This window comes from Lutjanus erythropterus, chromosome 7 (genome assembly GCF_056507025.1).
Source record: "Lutjanus erythropterus isolate fLutEry1 chromosome 7, fLutEry1.hap2, whole genome shotgun sequence".
Taxonomy (NCBI): domain Eukaryota; kingdom Metazoa; phylum Chordata; class Actinopteri; order Lutjaniformes; family Lutjanidae; genus Lutjanus; species Lutjanus erythropterus.
Genome location: NC_139323.1, coordinates 42,007,645 through 42,025,065, shown reverse-complemented (window position 1 = coordinate 42,025,065; position 17,421 = coordinate 42,007,645). Strand labels below are relative to the sequence as shown.

General features: G+C 38.3%; 1 protein-coding gene across 1 annotated transcript in view; it reads right to left on the bottom strand.

The window, feature by feature from the left end:
* patj (PATJ crumbs cell polarity complex component) overlaps window positions 1-17,421 on the bottom strand; it is a 146,381-nt gene that overhangs the window by 93,268 nt on the left and 35,692 nt on the right. The window contains exon 18 of the mRNA XM_084723836.1: window positions 16,851-17,051. Coding sequence (XP_084579962.1) covers window positions 16,851-17,051 — 201 coding nt within the window. The remainder of the gene's footprint in view (window positions 1-16,850; window positions 17,052-17,421) is intronic.

The following is a 17,421-nucleotide window of genomic DNA, read 5'->3' as shown; positions in this document are numbered from 1 at the left end:
CTGGGGAAACGGAAAGAATCTTCTTCTGCATATTCTCAGCTAAAATAAAAAACAAACATGCAGAAAAATGCATGCAGGACTTTAGTTACGGCTGCTGCCGACCTGAAATCCTCTTTTCTGTTCACTGTGGGCCTTTTCTCAGATAAAATGCCAAGCGAAGTCAATTTAATTTATACAGCACCAAATCCTACCTGAAGTTATCTCTGCACACTTTCCCTACAGACTGAACTCTTTATTATATTATTTACAGAGACACAACCGTTCCCATCATGCACCGAGCCGACAGAGGCAGAAACGTCGAGAGGAGCCAGACTTTACGATGGGCTGCCATGAAATAAAATAAAAAACTATTTGAAAACAAACTCAAAATAACCATAACCTACTGCTGCCTCATTTCATTTTATTTCTTACACTCTTTTTTTTCTTGCAGCAGTGAAGCTGCTGACTTCAAATCAAAGGTGCCAAGAGTCTCTCCTCAACTCCCTCCAGTGTGAACAAGTTCCTCTATTTTCACTGGACATTAAGACCAGAAAGATTTCAACAGATTTTCCTGGTAAAACAACACAACAAGTGATTACTGGACGTGAACAGAATCTCTGCATCAACAGCAACCTTACAGTAAGAGCAACTAAAAGAGCTAAAGTGCAGCCGTCATCAAAATCCACAAATCACATTAAGTTCACTTTCTAAATCCTCGACCTTTGTTCACAGATTCTAACAGCTGAGCAGCTTCTTCTTCTGTCACGACAACAAACCATGAGATGTTAGAATCTGCAGCATAACCGACTTATTAACAGGGTTTTATACTGATGATTCTGATTATTTATGGTTTGTTTCTTGACATCAAATGAAATTAATGTTGATTTCCACAAGACTTTTTTAATGTGGTGAAATATTAAAAAAACAGACAAAAAAAAAGATGGAAAAAGTCAAATCACACACACACACACACACACACACACACACACACACACAGTCTGCGCTACAGAACAGACTTGCCAACCCTCCAGATTTTTCCAGGAGACTCTCCTGATTTCCTCCTGGGATCATAATTCTCCTGTATTTGTCCCAATTTGTAACACATTTTCTCCTTTTTCCAAACATCTACTGTTTCCACACAAAGAACAACACAGCTACAACAAACCAGACTCTCTGCAGAGAAGAAATCTGGGTTCTTATGGAAAGTTTTAAAGGAAAAGGGGGCGGGCGTTTAGTAAAAGAAAGAAAGAAAGAAAACGGATGATATGCAAGTTCACACCAGGGAGGCGACTGATTCTGAATTCTCTCCCAAGAACTCAAAGCAAAATTAAAAGCATTTAACATAAAAATGCTGTTGTAGTGAACTGACTGTTTCCATTCTTTAAAAGTCACCAAAATGCAAAAAAAATGAAATTCAATTTTTTTGGTTTCAATTCTTCCCTATTCTTGATTCTCATGGTTGGAAAGTCTGTTAAAGACCGAGAACAACACGAGTCACCAGGGTCCAAAACACACATCTGTGTGTGACACTTTGACACAGATCACAGATCAGATCTCCTCCAACACAGGAGAGACAGACAGACTCAGACTGAAGGCGTCTCTGAGCAGAGCAGCAAGGAGACAGGCAGGGGGAGACAGAGACCAGAGAAAATAGATCCACACAAAAACACAACAACACGCAAACATGCAGACGGGAGGACTGATTCTTAACATCCAGCTTCACAGAAATTAACAGTCAGGAGGTCAAAGGTCACAGCAGCCAAACAAGACGTGGAGGAGAACAGAGACAGGCGGACTGAAGAGGACGGTGGACAGAGGGACGAAAAGACAAATGTTTAGTGTTTGACTGAGGATGAGGAGGGATCCAGAGTGAGATCATTTCCTGTTCCAGCAGGAGGTTGATGTGAACAGATCAGATTTAAAGAACAACACGACAGAATCTTAGTTTCAGATCATCTCTGACATCACAACATGCTAAAGTTTCACGGTGGTGGATCATCTGAAGTCTGATCCGTCTGACTGTTAATGTTCTGTGAAATCACCCTTTAGGTTCTGCTGTCACACGTTCTGTTTGTTCACCATCAATCATCATGACGGTAAAATAAAACCAGAAAACTGTGAACACACACTTGAGCTTTTGTATCAACACACATCACTTGTGTAAAGGTTGTAACACTTTCCTCTGTCCAAACAGGGATTTTGGTCTCCGTTCGCTAAAGACTGAGAGATGCAGGTGAGATGGAGAGTAAGTTGGCCTTTGAGTTGAGATTATTCTGTCCAAAAGTTAAGAAAGAACCTCCATCAAAGTACAAATATCGCAAATTTAGAATATCTTGTTTGTATTGACTTCAGGAGTTTCTGAGTTCGCTGCACTCATGTAAAAGTGGTTCAGTGTTCATTTAATTAATAAAAACTATTTAAAAATATGTTCAACATCAGCCTTTTTTCCCCCAAAGTCATTAGCACTAATTCAGACTGATAACGTAAACTGGTGGAAACGCAGCTGCTTCACTAGAAAGCACCAAGGTTCCAAGAGTCATGAATGGAACCAGTCCAAGAACCAAAGTGAATTTGGTGAAAAAAACACTATTTCGGTTGTTTTTTTTGGTTCAACAAAAACTGTGATGAAATACATCTGTGAACAACTTGTTTTTCCACAACTAAGATGTAACAGTTCTGTCACAATGAGGCTGAAGAAAACAATAGAGTCTATGTTTTATCAGAAGGGAGGAACTGTGGCCACAAAAGAGCTGGTAAGAAAACTACAAACCTATTACAAAATATGTTTGCCATATTGTTGACAGAAAATGAAACTAAAATGTGGTTTTAAAAAAAATCTCCATTTTTGTTGATAAAAAAGAGGAGACGTATTTTTTCCAGTGCAGCAGTTTCATGCACAGTGAGGACTTTTCCACCAACGTGGAACCGGCTCCATTCCGGTTCGTGTGTTGAGCAGTTTGGAGCATTTCAACCAAAAATAAATTGGTTTGAAACCCAAGAAGTTGGTTGTCAGCTGAAGAAAAAAACCCAGCAGATTTTGGTGGAAATGTATCGCAGCAATGTTCCAAGAATCTTGAACGGAACCAATCTGAGAACCAAACCTAATTTAATGGAAAAACACAGTATCTGTGTGGTTTAGTGTTAATTTTGTTAAACAAAAACTATGACGAAATTTCAAATGTTCATGAACAACCTGTTTTTCCTGTAACAGTTTTGATAAAATGAGGCTGAAGGAAACAATAAAGTCTGTTTTATCAGAAGGGAAGAAATGTGGCCATAAAAGAACTGGTTAAAAAAAAACTACAAACCCGAAGAGACACATGAAGACTAAAGAAAAGAAGAAACCAAACGCTGACACTGTTTCTAAAAACAAACAAACAAACAAACAAACTAGTCATCGGGTGGTTAAGGATGGGAATCAGAACTGGTTCCTGACTGGTTGGTACCAAAATATCAATAAGCTTCTGGATAAACGATACTGTTATTGGTACACAGCTGACGGCGTAAAACATTCAGAAGTGTGGGAGTGACTTATGGCCAAAAATGTGTTTAGTGAGGTGACTGTGTCCTCCAAAATCTAATCAGTTCATCCTCGAATCCAAGAGGACATCTGAGCCAGTTTGAAGAATTTCTGTCAATAATTCTGTTGTCACAAAAATGGGACAGACAGACGACTTAAAAACATAAAACCAGCCTGGACTTTAAACTAAAACTTGACTTAAAACCATATTAGGTGAGTAAATATGATAAAAAACTGATACAGGACTAACTTTTAAAAAAGCTGATGATGTGAACATTAAAACTTTCACCCAGAGAAACCTTAAAAATAATATAGTTAACTGCATAAAAAAGTTCTGCTTTTAATTTTGGTGTCCAGTATAGGTTTTGTATTTATATTTATAATTATAATATGCTTCATTTAACCCTCATGATTTCCCAGGAGACTCCTGTTTTTCCCTCTCCCTCCTCCCACAATCATAATTCTCCCTGACTTTTCCTGATTTTGGACAAATGTTCACTCTGTTTTCTCATTTTCACTATAACAACCCGTTTCTGGTTCTGAACGACGTCGTTAAGTCCAATATGATTACTCCCTTTGTTATGGCAGTGGTTCCCAGACTTTTTCTGACATGTCTCCCTTTCAGAAGTCGACAAAAGTTCACAGGAAAAGGGTGAGCACTTTGTAATATCTGCAGTGACAATTTTCCATCATGGTGAGGGGCAAAATTAAATGAATGAAAGAAAATCAATGAATATTAGTTCATGCAAGAGAACTGTTATATATTTTCATAATTCTTTTCTGAAAATGAAAAGTTCCTTTCATTTTTTGTTATTATCAGTCATCAGAATGCAGGAAACAAAGTCTCTGAAACTCAATTTTTTGTCTTCAAAATCCTCCCTGTTTACGAGGTCACACGGTCGGTAAGTATGGTCCACTTTTTCTAATTTCTTGAAAGTTTTATTTAAAAACAAAAAACATGTTATTTCATGGTAATTATGTGAAACTTGGAGAAACAAACAGAGACAAACTTCTTCATAAGCAGCTGTGAACTTCTTTAAACACATAAAACCTGCTCAATTTAAACCAGAGTAAATATTTATTCATTATTACTTCTGAGGAAGTTTTGTTTCTGATCCGGTTTTTATAAAACTTGGTGAAGGGTGTGACACGGGCCGAGCAAAAGAACCAAATAAATTTCAGAGTGGATCCAGATCAGAGGGCGGATACACATTTAATTTTTCACTTTCATTAACGTTGTGAGATCGAGCATTTGGTCTTTGTGGAGGTCTTCGCTCTCAGAGTGAACTTTTAGTTAATCTATTACTGAAAAAGTTTTTCTTCATGTATATTAAAGAATATTCTTTAATTTTCTAGGTGTTTATTCGGCATTAAATAATAAAAAGTGTATAAATTGGCCACTGTTTGCATTAATGAACCAAATGAGCTCTTTACTGTCCTTTAACATGAAGTATTGTCCAGTTTTGACTGGATGTCCACTGAGGACACGGATATGAGTGTGTATACATGTTGTATGTAGAAGTTTGACAGGAGTTTGTCCTGTCGACAAAACGAACAGTGAACTCCACGAACAGCCCTCGTCTCTGCTCCGCGTCTTTAACCAGAGTAACCAGCAGGACGACCCGGTCCTGCCAGAATCCAAACCCCTCAGAGATTCATATACCAACTATAAAACCCTCTCCTGGTTAGAGCGGATGTACATTTTGTGAATTCCCCTGTGTTGAACCCTGAGCATCGCCCGCGCTGCTGAACGAGCTGCTGTGCCAAGTTTCAGGCTGCCAGAACAAAGCCGCGCTGTATTTTTAGACTGAACAACATGGCTACAGGTGGTGAGGAGTCAGAACTCAAGTCCTCCACTCCTACAAGATCCTCCGGAAAAAGAAAGGGCCTCTGCTGTCAAAAAGTGGAGATATCAGAAACGTAGGAGAAAGTGTGAGAGGGAAAAAATAAAGAAATTAAAAATGTACTTTGCCAAAAGTAGTGAAATGTTTCCACAGTTTGCTTTTTGTGCGCAGAAAACAATGAGGAGGGCTGTTTTTTTTTTTTTTTGGATATGTAGGTTGCAGAGTGTCTACATGAAGTTTTTAAGACCTTTATTATGTCAGTTAGAATGAAACTCTGGATGATTTTACAGCTGAAATGAACAGCAAGTATCTTTAGTGTGTTTTGAACTTTGGACTTTATTATTTTATTCTAAACTCCAGAAGTGTCAGGGTCTCTGAGGTTTGATAATCTGAACAAAAACTTTCCATACTTTTTCCATTTCCTTATAATTAACATACACATTACGGCCAAAAGTAAACGAACACTTCTGTGTCGTACAAAACTTTGGCCTGTTTTTCTTCATCATAGTTTCAACGAAGGCAAAACTTAAAGCCGCACAAACAATATTTTACACAATAGTGTTCTTTTGACTTTGTGTCAACAGTTTGGGTTTGTCTCTTGTCTCGGCACGACGATGTCCCCGTCCTCACCGCAAAAAAAACGGCATGTAGGTCGTCTGTGCAAACAGTTTATGTCAACTGATTCACTGTTAGGCGGCACCCCCTAGTGGAGCAACAAGAGAGCGACAAAGTCTCTCCAGTGTTTAACAAAAAGTTATTTAAAGTTTTGAGTAACTTAAAAATTTGAAAACCCATAATCTTTTCTTAAACCTAACCAAAGAGTTCTTTTTGCCTAAACCAGAGGTCTGCAACCTCTACGATTAAAATAAAATACATTTTAACATTTTTCAAACATTTTAGACTTTTTTAGACTACTTTTGTAAATTTAGTGTACAGGTTACATATTTTTTCAGTTGGAAAATGTAAAAATCACTTAACATTGTAAAAAAAAAATAAATAAAAATATTTAACATAACTCAAAATTTCAAGGCAACGTACGGCAACAGATTTGAGTTTTGACTCAAACTTTTGTTCTGAAATAAACTTCAAAAAGTTTCGCTGACCTTTAATCATTAGTTGAGATAATTTACTTTTCTTCTTCAGATAAACTTGAATCTAAAAAATGTATTTCTGAATTCAGTCACAGTGAGCTGTGAACCTGGTTTGGTGCCTGAAAATTAAATGGCTTTACTTGAAAATATTTAAATTTGAATCATCATTGACTTCCACTTCAGAGCATCCTATTTTTTGTTTGTTTGTTTTTACATACCTTTGTGGGGGTTTCTAAAACTAAAGATTAATAGTTTTAGCTTTTAATTAACTTTTTAAAACATTTATCTGCTGTCATATTTAAAAAAGCTGAGTTGTAGATTTTGTCTGTTTGATTTCATTCTTGCATCACAAGTTGCTGATAAGACGTAAACAATGAGCGATGCAGAGGAGAGCAAGTTTTATCCTGGATATCTGTTATCTGTCAAACAGGAAATAGATGTTTCCTAACAACTATCAGTGTCGATTTCTTTTAACAATGAACCTTAATTAATTATTTATTACTGTAACCATGACAAAAATGTAAAAAAACAAAACAAAAGTACAAACACAGCTTGTTAGGATTCAAGAAAGGAAGAAGAAAAGTTCAGTTTACATTTAGTGACTGAATCTAACAAACATGCTGAAAGTTTTTTCTTCCTCATGAAATATTTGCTTCTGTCCATCAGTGGAACCATGTGACACCACTGGCTGGGTTGTGTGTTGAGGATCCCCTCATAGTCATGGTTCCACTAGAGGTCCAGAACCCCACAGGGAACCTTGAAACAGATCAGTTAAAGATCATAAAAAGGTTTTTATTTTGTACAGCAGTGATCTGTAACAGTTTTAAAAGTCCTGCTGATTTGTCAGATCATAAAACACTTGAGGTTTTTTTTTATTTAATTAGGTTCATGGTTACTTTTATACCTCAGCTGACAAAGCACTTTAACAATTACTATTTGTCTGTCATTAACTCAGACTTTCTCGTCTTTAGATTACTTGCTATGGTGAAAAACGGTTGATGAGTTTCTAAGTTTGGAGAATTTTCTCCTTGATTTGGTTTCTTTTGACTTACAGAGAAATATCTCAGAAAAATGCACCAATACAGGAAGAAGGTCCTGCGATCTGAACTGACGCATATTTCTGAGAGAAACACTGATATGGAATTTAACATGGAGCAACAGTAGAGTTGTTCATAAACGTGATAACAGACTGTGCAAAGAAGACATGCGGTCTTCAGACGGCTGGGCAGAACGAGGAGGCTGATATTCATCACATGTTAAAGTGAGGACCTCCTCTCAAGGGTCTGAGTGTGATTACAGTATTGACAAAGTGCAGGTGTAAAAACACCTTCACACACTGATGGTTTCACTCACGGACGGATGGATGGATCACTGAACTGGGGCCCGAGACTACAGCGTCACCACACAAAGAGACACAAAATAACAACTGAGATACACGAAACTACCACAAGGAGACAAAAAACAACAACAAGGAGACAAAACACAACCACAAGGAGACAAAAAAATCTACTACGAGGCAAAAACTTTCAAAAAGACACAACAGTACCACAAAGAGACATAAATAAACCATATGGAGACGCTGTGTCTCTTTCAGTCTGGTGTGGTCCGATAAAGGAATGATGCAGGACCTTTTCTTGTGTTTAATGTTGAAGGGGTCTGTTGTCTTATAATGTGTCCACGGTCTCACTGCTCACGTGGACAGGAGGGGAATCGAACCACCGACCCTGCGGTGGACGGACGACTTGTTCCACCGTTATAAATTATTTCAACTGAATATCTAATAAAATCCAGTTCACGGTTCATTGTTGACCCGAGAGGCTGCTGTGACATTTTGATGACATAAAGTGCTGATAGTCTCATTAATGTCACTTCACTGATGGATCTGATACAGTCTGATCAATTCCAATTGATAAAAGAATTGATCAGTGTATCTGCGCCTCAGTGTGGGAGCACCTGAATGTTGATGTTCTCTCTGACGGTCGACACGTTCTCCGATCAGAACAAAATGTTTGGATGAAAACATTTCTCAGGTGTGACACAGGTCACATTTCAGAGGTGTCAGTTTTTAGTGGAAACTATCAGAGTCGAGACAGACGGATCGGATCGGCTCTTCTCTTATTGCCTCCAACCATCTTTCACTCAACTCTGACAGCCGCAGAGTCAGTAACAGGAAACACTTTGGCAGCAGCTCTGCACCGACATGCCCTTGGGCGAGAGATATAGAGGGAAGAGACGGAGAGAGCGAGGAGACGCCGAAGATTTGTGAGAAAAGTTGATTCATTTTGTTTTGTGAAAATTGTTGAAGGGTCAGATTCACTGTGAGGTGAAAGACGAGAGACAGAGATGGAGATTCTGACACAAGACTGTCTTACTTCCCTGTTATTCACACAATTTAAATCTGATCATTATTATTAGTTTCATATTTATTGGTCACTTTGTTTTTGCTGATTTACTGTTTTCTTCATCTCAGTGTGACAGCAGTTAAAAATGTTGCATATTGTTTTTTTATTTAGTACTTTTCATGTTTAAAAACTCTAAAAAAAAATCAGGTCATATTATATTCAGCACAATATTAGCCATTATTATTAGCAGTAGTAATTTTTTTTAATATAAAAAGTAGACGACTGTTTTCTGTGAGGACATTTGTAGAAAGTAAATTTCATTTAGTTTTTGCTCACGTTCTCTAAGTGACAAAAGTGATGACAATTTTAGAAAAGTACAGATTTGTTGTTATTTCACTTTTATGTGTGTCAGATATTTTATAATACATATTTTATGAACCCTGAAGCGTTGAGATCTCTCTCAGCGCTGCTCTCTGTGTGATCAGGTTGGACGGACCAACATGTCCTCTCATAGATTTAATTATTAACATGTTCTTATTTCTGTTCTTGCACTGTTTCCTTGTTATTTACTGCTTATTTATTTGCTTAACTATTACAGGACTTATTTCAACTACTGTCCCATAGGCCGTTCTGAACGGGGTAAAAAAGGTTTTAAAAAAAAAAAAAAAGCATAAAAGGGTAAAAATGGCTAAATAAGGCGTGAAAAATGACCTAAATCTTCAGAAGCTTCTCTCACTGGACATTCCTGAAGTGATTATAATGACTTTTAACCAGCTAACAGGTTGTAGATGTGCTGAATGTTGAAGACTGTTTTGATATCTTATAATTCTGTAATTTGTCCTTTATTTTCATGTTATATTGTTTTATGTTTGTCTTATGTCAGTGATTATCTTCAGTCATCTCTGCTTGACCAGGACACTCTTGAAAAAAAGATCTGACTTTCTTTACTTCTGGTTAAATGACAAAAAAAAAAAAACAGTCAGTGTACAGTTTAGCTTTTACATGAAGATTTAGAAAAGATGACTGCAGAAAACGAAGAGTAATCAGATTACATAAGAGATTACATAACATTTTTGCAAAGTGAGGTAATTTCTGGAAAGTAAAAACTGGCAGCTCTCACACCGCAGGGCTCCACTGATTTAATGCACCAAAGTCAGTGATGCTTTGAGCAACACTGGACGTTATCAGACTGGAATCTGATGAATCTAATCAGGAACAACGTTTCTCAAAATGATTCTTCCTCGCTGCATTAAATAAGTGGATGTTGGAGCCCTGCAGAGTGCAACCTGTTTATTTCATTACTGGCTTACTTTTGGTTCACTCTTGTCTGGTTTGGATCTGTGTGTAAACTCCTATAATCATTTTTTTGGTCATTAGTTGATTTGATGAACTTACGTGATGAAAGTGAGGAAAACTTTGGAACAAAAGAAAAATCATATTATGATTACTCTCACTAATATTTGCAAGATGATTAGTGAGAATTATCAGTTTTGCATCACAATTTTCAATTTTACTGACAAAAACAGTAAATCATGATGATGTGACATTTGTTGAGGTCTGAACTAAACTAAAAAATCTGAAAGAGAAGATTTTTATTCCAGCTCATCTCTGCAGCTCTACAGAACCTCATTATTATGCTGCTTTCTTACACATTTTTCCTTTTCAAAAAAATGTGATTTGGTTCTGTGTTTTGGATAACGCACATGATCAAGATTATAATTTCTGTAATATTGTAATTAACTGTGCAGCCGTCTCTGAAAATGAGGACATCTCTGAAATGTTGAGATGTTTTCTGGTAAAGACTCCTGCAGAAAACTAAGAGTAAGAAGTTTATATAAGAGCATGAAAACAGAACAGTGTATTCAGAAAGAGGAGAAGTTTTCAAAGTGATGACAGTTTTGAAATTAGAGGACGTTTCTAACAAGTTTGGGCATTTATCTCATTTATCTGTTGTGGCTTCTGTTCAGATGAAAATGAACTTTAAAAAGTTTACAAAGATTAGGAGTTCTCACAAGTGTAGCAGCAGCGTGTGTGTGTGTGTGTGTGTGTGTGTGTTTGGTTTCAGCTCGTCTCTGAACACAGGCTGCTTTGTCCTGATGTGAAGCTGAGGCCAAGAGCAGCCAGCCATGACACACACACACACACACACACACACACACACACACACACACACACACACACACACACACACACACACACAGGTGATGTCATCCTTCAGCTTCTATAATGAACTAAACGAGGTAAAGAGGAGAGGGAGAAGAATCACAACCTGATTGGTTGATCAGTGTGTGGGTGGATTCTGTGAGTCACTCTTACAGATGTTGTAAAACAAAAAACAGTGGTGGAAAGTAACTAATTACATTTACTCAAGTACTGAGCCAAAACTTGTTTTGTCCTGGACTGTGGTCCATTTATCATGTGGATAGTTTTGTTGTGAGCTGCAGAGTTTTGGAGAAATCAGCTGTAAAGACGTTTGACTTCTCTACAGTTTAACGGAACTAAATCAGCCAAAACACATTTTAAAAACTCAACAGCTGCGTCTCTTCACAAAAATCATGAGCCAGTTACTCAAGATAATTCACAAACATTGTTGTTTCATGTAGGAACTACTTTCTTTCTGTCTATCAAGTCACAACATAAAGTCCAGCAAAGCGGTCGAAAGGAAAAATGTGTATTTTTGATTTTGGTGTGAACTGTCCCTTTAAGTACAGCACAGTAGTTTCTGGTACTTTTACTCCACTTCATCTCAGAGGGAACATTTTATTCTGAACTTCATTTATTTGACGCCTTCAGTTACTTTTCAGATTAATATTTTATATAAAACACATGAAACAAAGATTAAAGACTGACTTTATTCAAACCTCACCTCTGAACTTCTCTCACGAGTTCATCACAACATGTTATTTTCTATTTCTACGCCTATTTTTCCTTCATAATTTCATATGAATATATACACATACTGCAGCAACATGTTGAAGAATACGCCACAGATTTTCATTACATATTTATTATTTGTATATCATCTCTGTATAAAAATTCAAAATTATTCCAGAGCTAAGAAAAACATTTTTTTTCAGATGATGGAGTGGATTTGTAAACAGTTTGTTTGGCTTCAGAAATGTCTCAGTTCATAAAGAAGAATTCACTCCTTCAGCAGACAAATATTCAAAACCACCAAATGTTTTTAACAAGACAGTGACATTTTATTTCTAAGTAAATAAATAAGAGATTTTAAAGTTTTAATTTCATAAGTTTGAAATGACCACAAAATACTTTTTAGAGTAAAGGTTTTAGGATTTGGGGGGATTTAAATAACAGGTTACATCTCATTAATCTGCTGTAATGTAACAGGTGTTACACTGTATTTGGTCACGCGTCACTGGTACAAGTGATCAGAGTTCTGATTAAAGGTTTGGGTTGGCCACAGAAGATTTTCAGATTTCAAACTCAGCGGTAACATTTACTGTAATAAATCATAAAATGACACTGAGGTGTCATCAGAGATTAAGGAAACATGTTAAGTTGAAATACTCGCTTCACTCGACGCGAACACTGCAGCCGTGGTGCTCTGCTTTGAAACTTCCATTCAGGAACATAAACGGTTTTGTTTGTCTGTTTTACATGAATCAGAGTTCAAATGAATACAGAATTCTTGCAGAATGAGTTCATGTTTGTTAATGAGTCATAAGAAATCATTAATGATCTCTTAGAAGCAGTAAATGTTTCTAACTGTTAAATTGAGTAAAATGTGAATGGAGTTTGGCAGCAGTGAGACTGTATTTTCAGAACAGTGTTTTTTGTTTTGTTTTTCAGGATAACAGACTGAACTTTACATCCACAGACAGCTGACAGAGTTATAAACAGCCGATTAGGCTGATCGGCTTTTTTGTTTAGTTTAGTCCCAGTGGTTCCTAACCTGGGGGTCCAGGTTAGGAACCACTGGGACTAAACTAGGTAGGTGTATAGAAAGTAGTAGAAACTTTAAGTACCTTCAGCCAGTGTGTAACCTGGGCTGTCAGCCAACAGTTCAACTCTACAACAATCTGTCCTGACCACCTCCTCCTACAGACAGCCATCCAAATAACAACTTTACAGAACGTCTGTCCAGCCAGGAGGAACACAGCGTCAGCTCACACTGTCAGTGCTTTTACAGGTTACAGTAAAGAGGGATGGCACACTTTAACATGTTCTCTGAGCTGTAAACTAAATTATATTACTGCACTGTGGTGAAACACATCAGTGTTGTTGTTAAATAATATTAACATTTATCACTAAATTTATATAAAAAACATTTCCAGGGTTGAAAACGGTCCAAAATTGTTTTAAATCATCCTGAAACCTGTGAGGGCGGCACTGAGACCGAGTCGACTGTTTGATCTACGTCATGAGGTTCACATTCAAAGGAGCAATATGTAGCAATTACCAGTGAAAAAATGAGTCCAGCAGTCCAAATACTGAGTGGGAGCCAAAGACTGCATATTAAATAGTTTGTAATCCTGTTTAATATACGATCTGTGACTGAAGTGAGTTGTTCCTCCCAAGACACACCAGAGACAGGCCGGCTGCAGGAGCAAAAACTGACCGTAACAACGAGTCCTCCACTGTCAGCTGATCAGCTGTTTACAACTCTGTCAGCTGTCTGTGGATGTAAAGTTCAGTCTGTTATCCTGAAAACAAAAATCCCACTGCTCGGAAAATACACACTCTGTCTCACTGCCAAACTCCATTCACATTTTACTCTATTTAACAGTTAGAAACATTTACTGCTTCTAAAAGATCATCAATGATTTCTTATGACTCATAAACAGACACTAACTCATTCTGCAAGAATTCTGCACCAACTTAAACTCTAATTAAGATTAAAAGGATAAGCTAAACAATATTCTGGAAATGTCAAAGTGGAACACTGTGGCAGAAGCGTTCACATCAAGAGAAGAAAGTTTAAATAAATAAAAAGTATGAATAGAAGGAGAGATTACTCCTGCAAAAAACTGAAAGACATCCAGACCCAAAAAGATCACTGTTTACTTATTTTTAGTTAGTTTAGTTTTGTTTTTATTGATGTTTTCTTTTCTTTCATGTTACTGATTACCTATCTGTGCCTTTTAATGTTTTGGTATTATGTATTGTCATGTACTAACCAACTATTTTGATAATCGATTAATCAGTTTGAGTAATTTTTTAAAGAAAAAAAGGTCAGGACGTCATCTTGAACTTTGAGAAACATTTTTCATGGTTTTCTGACATTTTATCAACCAAACAACTAATCAATTAATCAAGAAAATAATTGGCTGATTAATTAACTATAAAAAATACTTGTTTGCTGCAGCCCTAAACATTTTTAAACATTCCCTTTTAAAAGAGCAGGTTAACACCCTTTAATCAGAGTTGAGTGACCCGCCTCCCCCCGTCCCTCACCCTTCAGTGGGAGTCTGAAACATCATTCACAGAAGTTTAACTACTTTTTACAAATTCTCTGTTCAGTATTTTTATATTATGATCTTCTGACAGCTGTAGAAGCTCCACCGGCCTGAAACAGATAGATTTCACTTATATTTCTGTAAACACACACACACACACACACACACACACACACACACACACACACACACACACACACACACACACACACACACACACACACATACACAGAGCCTCAGGCAAAAGACATCTTATATCCATCTCATTACATGTAAATGAATTTTAAGTATTAATTTCCTATCATGTAGTTCAAATGTTTCCTTCTAAAGAAAAATAATGATTTCCACACACACACACACACACACACACACACACACACCCACACACACCAACACACACACACAGGCCTCCTGGGCAGATACTGTATGTGCAGGCTGACACGGATGTAGACCAACAGGGAGTTAACCTGAGGCTCCCCCCACCGCCTCAGCTGGATCTGACTGAGGAGGAGGAGGAACGAGGAGGAAGGAGGAGGAGGCAGAGGTCTTGGAGGTGAAGCTGTGCCTAAAGATAAAGTGCTGAAGCTGGGTGGTGGTGGTGGTGGAGGGGGAGAAAAATACAACAGGGTTTCCCAAATTTACTCCCCAGACGGCGACGATTCTAAACATGAATTCTTTTAATCACAAAAATTTGAGAAAGTTTTGTTTCAAATGATTCGATTCTTCACTTTAATTAGAAACTCATTCCTGAAAACATTAAAAATCTAATCAATAAAATGACGATGTCCTTGTTAATGAAGCAGAATCTGAGCTGCTGCTGCAGCTTCAGTTCACAGAATCAGGATCCTTCTGTCTGTTTCACTGTTCAAAGGCTTCATTTATCTTTGTTACACGTCCCTTAAACTGTTTCTTTAGTGAGGAAAAACATGAAGGCATTAACTTTTTGAAAGAGATTTCACAGCTGTAAAATTCTCCAGTTTCCTTGGAGCACTTGTGATACCTGCCATCACCTCACAAACACTTTTGGGAAGCCGCAACATTTAAGAAGTGCACTGCTATTTCACCCTCCTCTCGTTTTGACAGGAACTACAGCTTGAAACATAAATGACTCTAAACTGTTGACCTCTGGACATGAGACGCTTCACCTAGAACTTCACCTACAACTGATCATTAACTGACCCTTTGCTAAGCTCCTCCTGTGAACAGCAACTGTCCAATCATAGCTTAGCAACCGTAACTATGGCACCACAGGCCTGTCGATCTTTCCATCTTTCTCCATGTTGAAGATGTGCAGGAGGCTCTGAGACGAGCGACACTCCGTTTCATGAGTCTGGATGATGGCGTCTTTTTGGTGTCTCTCAAAAACGTGAAACACAAGAACACACGTGTCATGAACGTATTAATCAACTCTAACATAAACTGCAAAACGTTAGCATGTCTGGCTAACTAATGCTAGCTTACTGCAGCATTGTTCTGCATCTGCATTTGTTCTGTGGGGGTTTGAGGAGGAGGATGTGGGCTGATGAAGAATCAAAGTGGGTCGATGATGATGCATCTCTAACTTTACACTTTCACAGGGTTCTTGTTTTAAAACGTGTCAGATGGAAACATTAAAACATGAGCTGGAGACCCTCAGCTGACTCAAGTCAAGTTAGCATTAGCATTAGCTTACATCAGTCAGCTACACTTATGAAATCTGCTTGAGTCATTATTGTAGAGACAAATGAACCATCTGCACCTGAACCCACTCATCAAGACAAGTTGATTCTTATATATACAGCCCAGTATCACTACTGCCTCAAGAATCTTTACAATCTGCAGCGTACGATGTCCGCTGTCCTCAGAGCCTCGATTCAGATCAAGAAAACTCTCTAAGATGAAGAAGGCTGAAGCTCGACCACTGCAACTTCTCAACACCATCAGGAGAGGACTGATGTCACTCTGACAAATAAAAATCAAGTTGACTAATTTGAATCGTGTTCTCAATTGTTTCATGATATTTTTGTGCAGCAAGCTGCAAAAATATCTGAGCGTGTTCCTGCAGAGAGCTGAAGCTGAAGAACAGATCTCCTGCCGTCCACAGTCACATTCACAAACCTCTGTGAGTTCACCACCGGGAGACAATTAACTCTGGGGCTCAGTGTGTGAATGTGAGCTCCAGATTTTATAAATGTCAGAAACAGAACAGTCTAGATTTCAGTTTTTCCACCACTTTGGATCAGATTGAAAATGTCAAAAACTTTTAGACTGTCATGAAATATTTTTCACCACTCCAGTGCTTCCTTGACTTTTCCTCTAGAGCACAAGTTTTCACTTCTACAGTGAAATGTCTCGACATCTCCTTTCTGCATTGTTTTATAGTGGAGGAGAAACAAAGAGCTCCTCTGGTAACAACATAAAATAAAACATTAACGTTTAAGAAAAAGAGCAGAGGTTTGCTGTTTGACACAGCAAATATTTAATGACTGAGACTGTTGTTCAGGTCGTCACCTGCTCACTAAAACTGTCAGACAGACAGACAGGCAGACAGGCAGACAGACAGGCAGACAGACAGGCTGGCAGACAGACAGACAGACAGACAGACAGACAGACAGGCAGGCAGGCAGGCAGGCAGGCAGACGGAGGATGGAGGTGCAGCAGGTGGAGGATGTTACCTGGTAGTCCAGGATGCTGAATCCGAGGCCTTTGTCTCTCTCCTTCTGCAGCTCTAACACCTGAACGTCTGGAGACCACAGAGCCAGCTCTCCTTCATCTTCATCTTCATCCTGCTCCTCCTCTTCATCCTCCTCTTCCTCCTCCTGGCTGTGGTGAGTCAGCTCCTCCGTCAGCACCAGGGACACAGGGGACACCTGCTCCTGACACACGCACAGGTGACAACAGACCCTTAAAACAAGTGTTCGAAGTACAATCAAATATCCAGAATTCAATTAAGACTGATTTTTTTTTCCATTATTAGGGGGCCAAGCCCGCGGGGACTGGGGAACGCGGATGCAAGCATACGCGTTTCCCAGTACCAGCGGTGCTGGGAACCCTATTGTTTTTGTTCGGATTTTTATTATTATACTACTTCTTATTATTATTATTCTCTATTTTTATTCTTCCGCCAATAAAAGTCATGCTGCAGGCTAAACCGTGCAAGGTAGGGCGGTGCAATTTGGAGGGCTGGCCCACACCCCGGCACGTACCTCAGACGCAAAAAACTGCACACTTCCGCCTGTAGGGGGC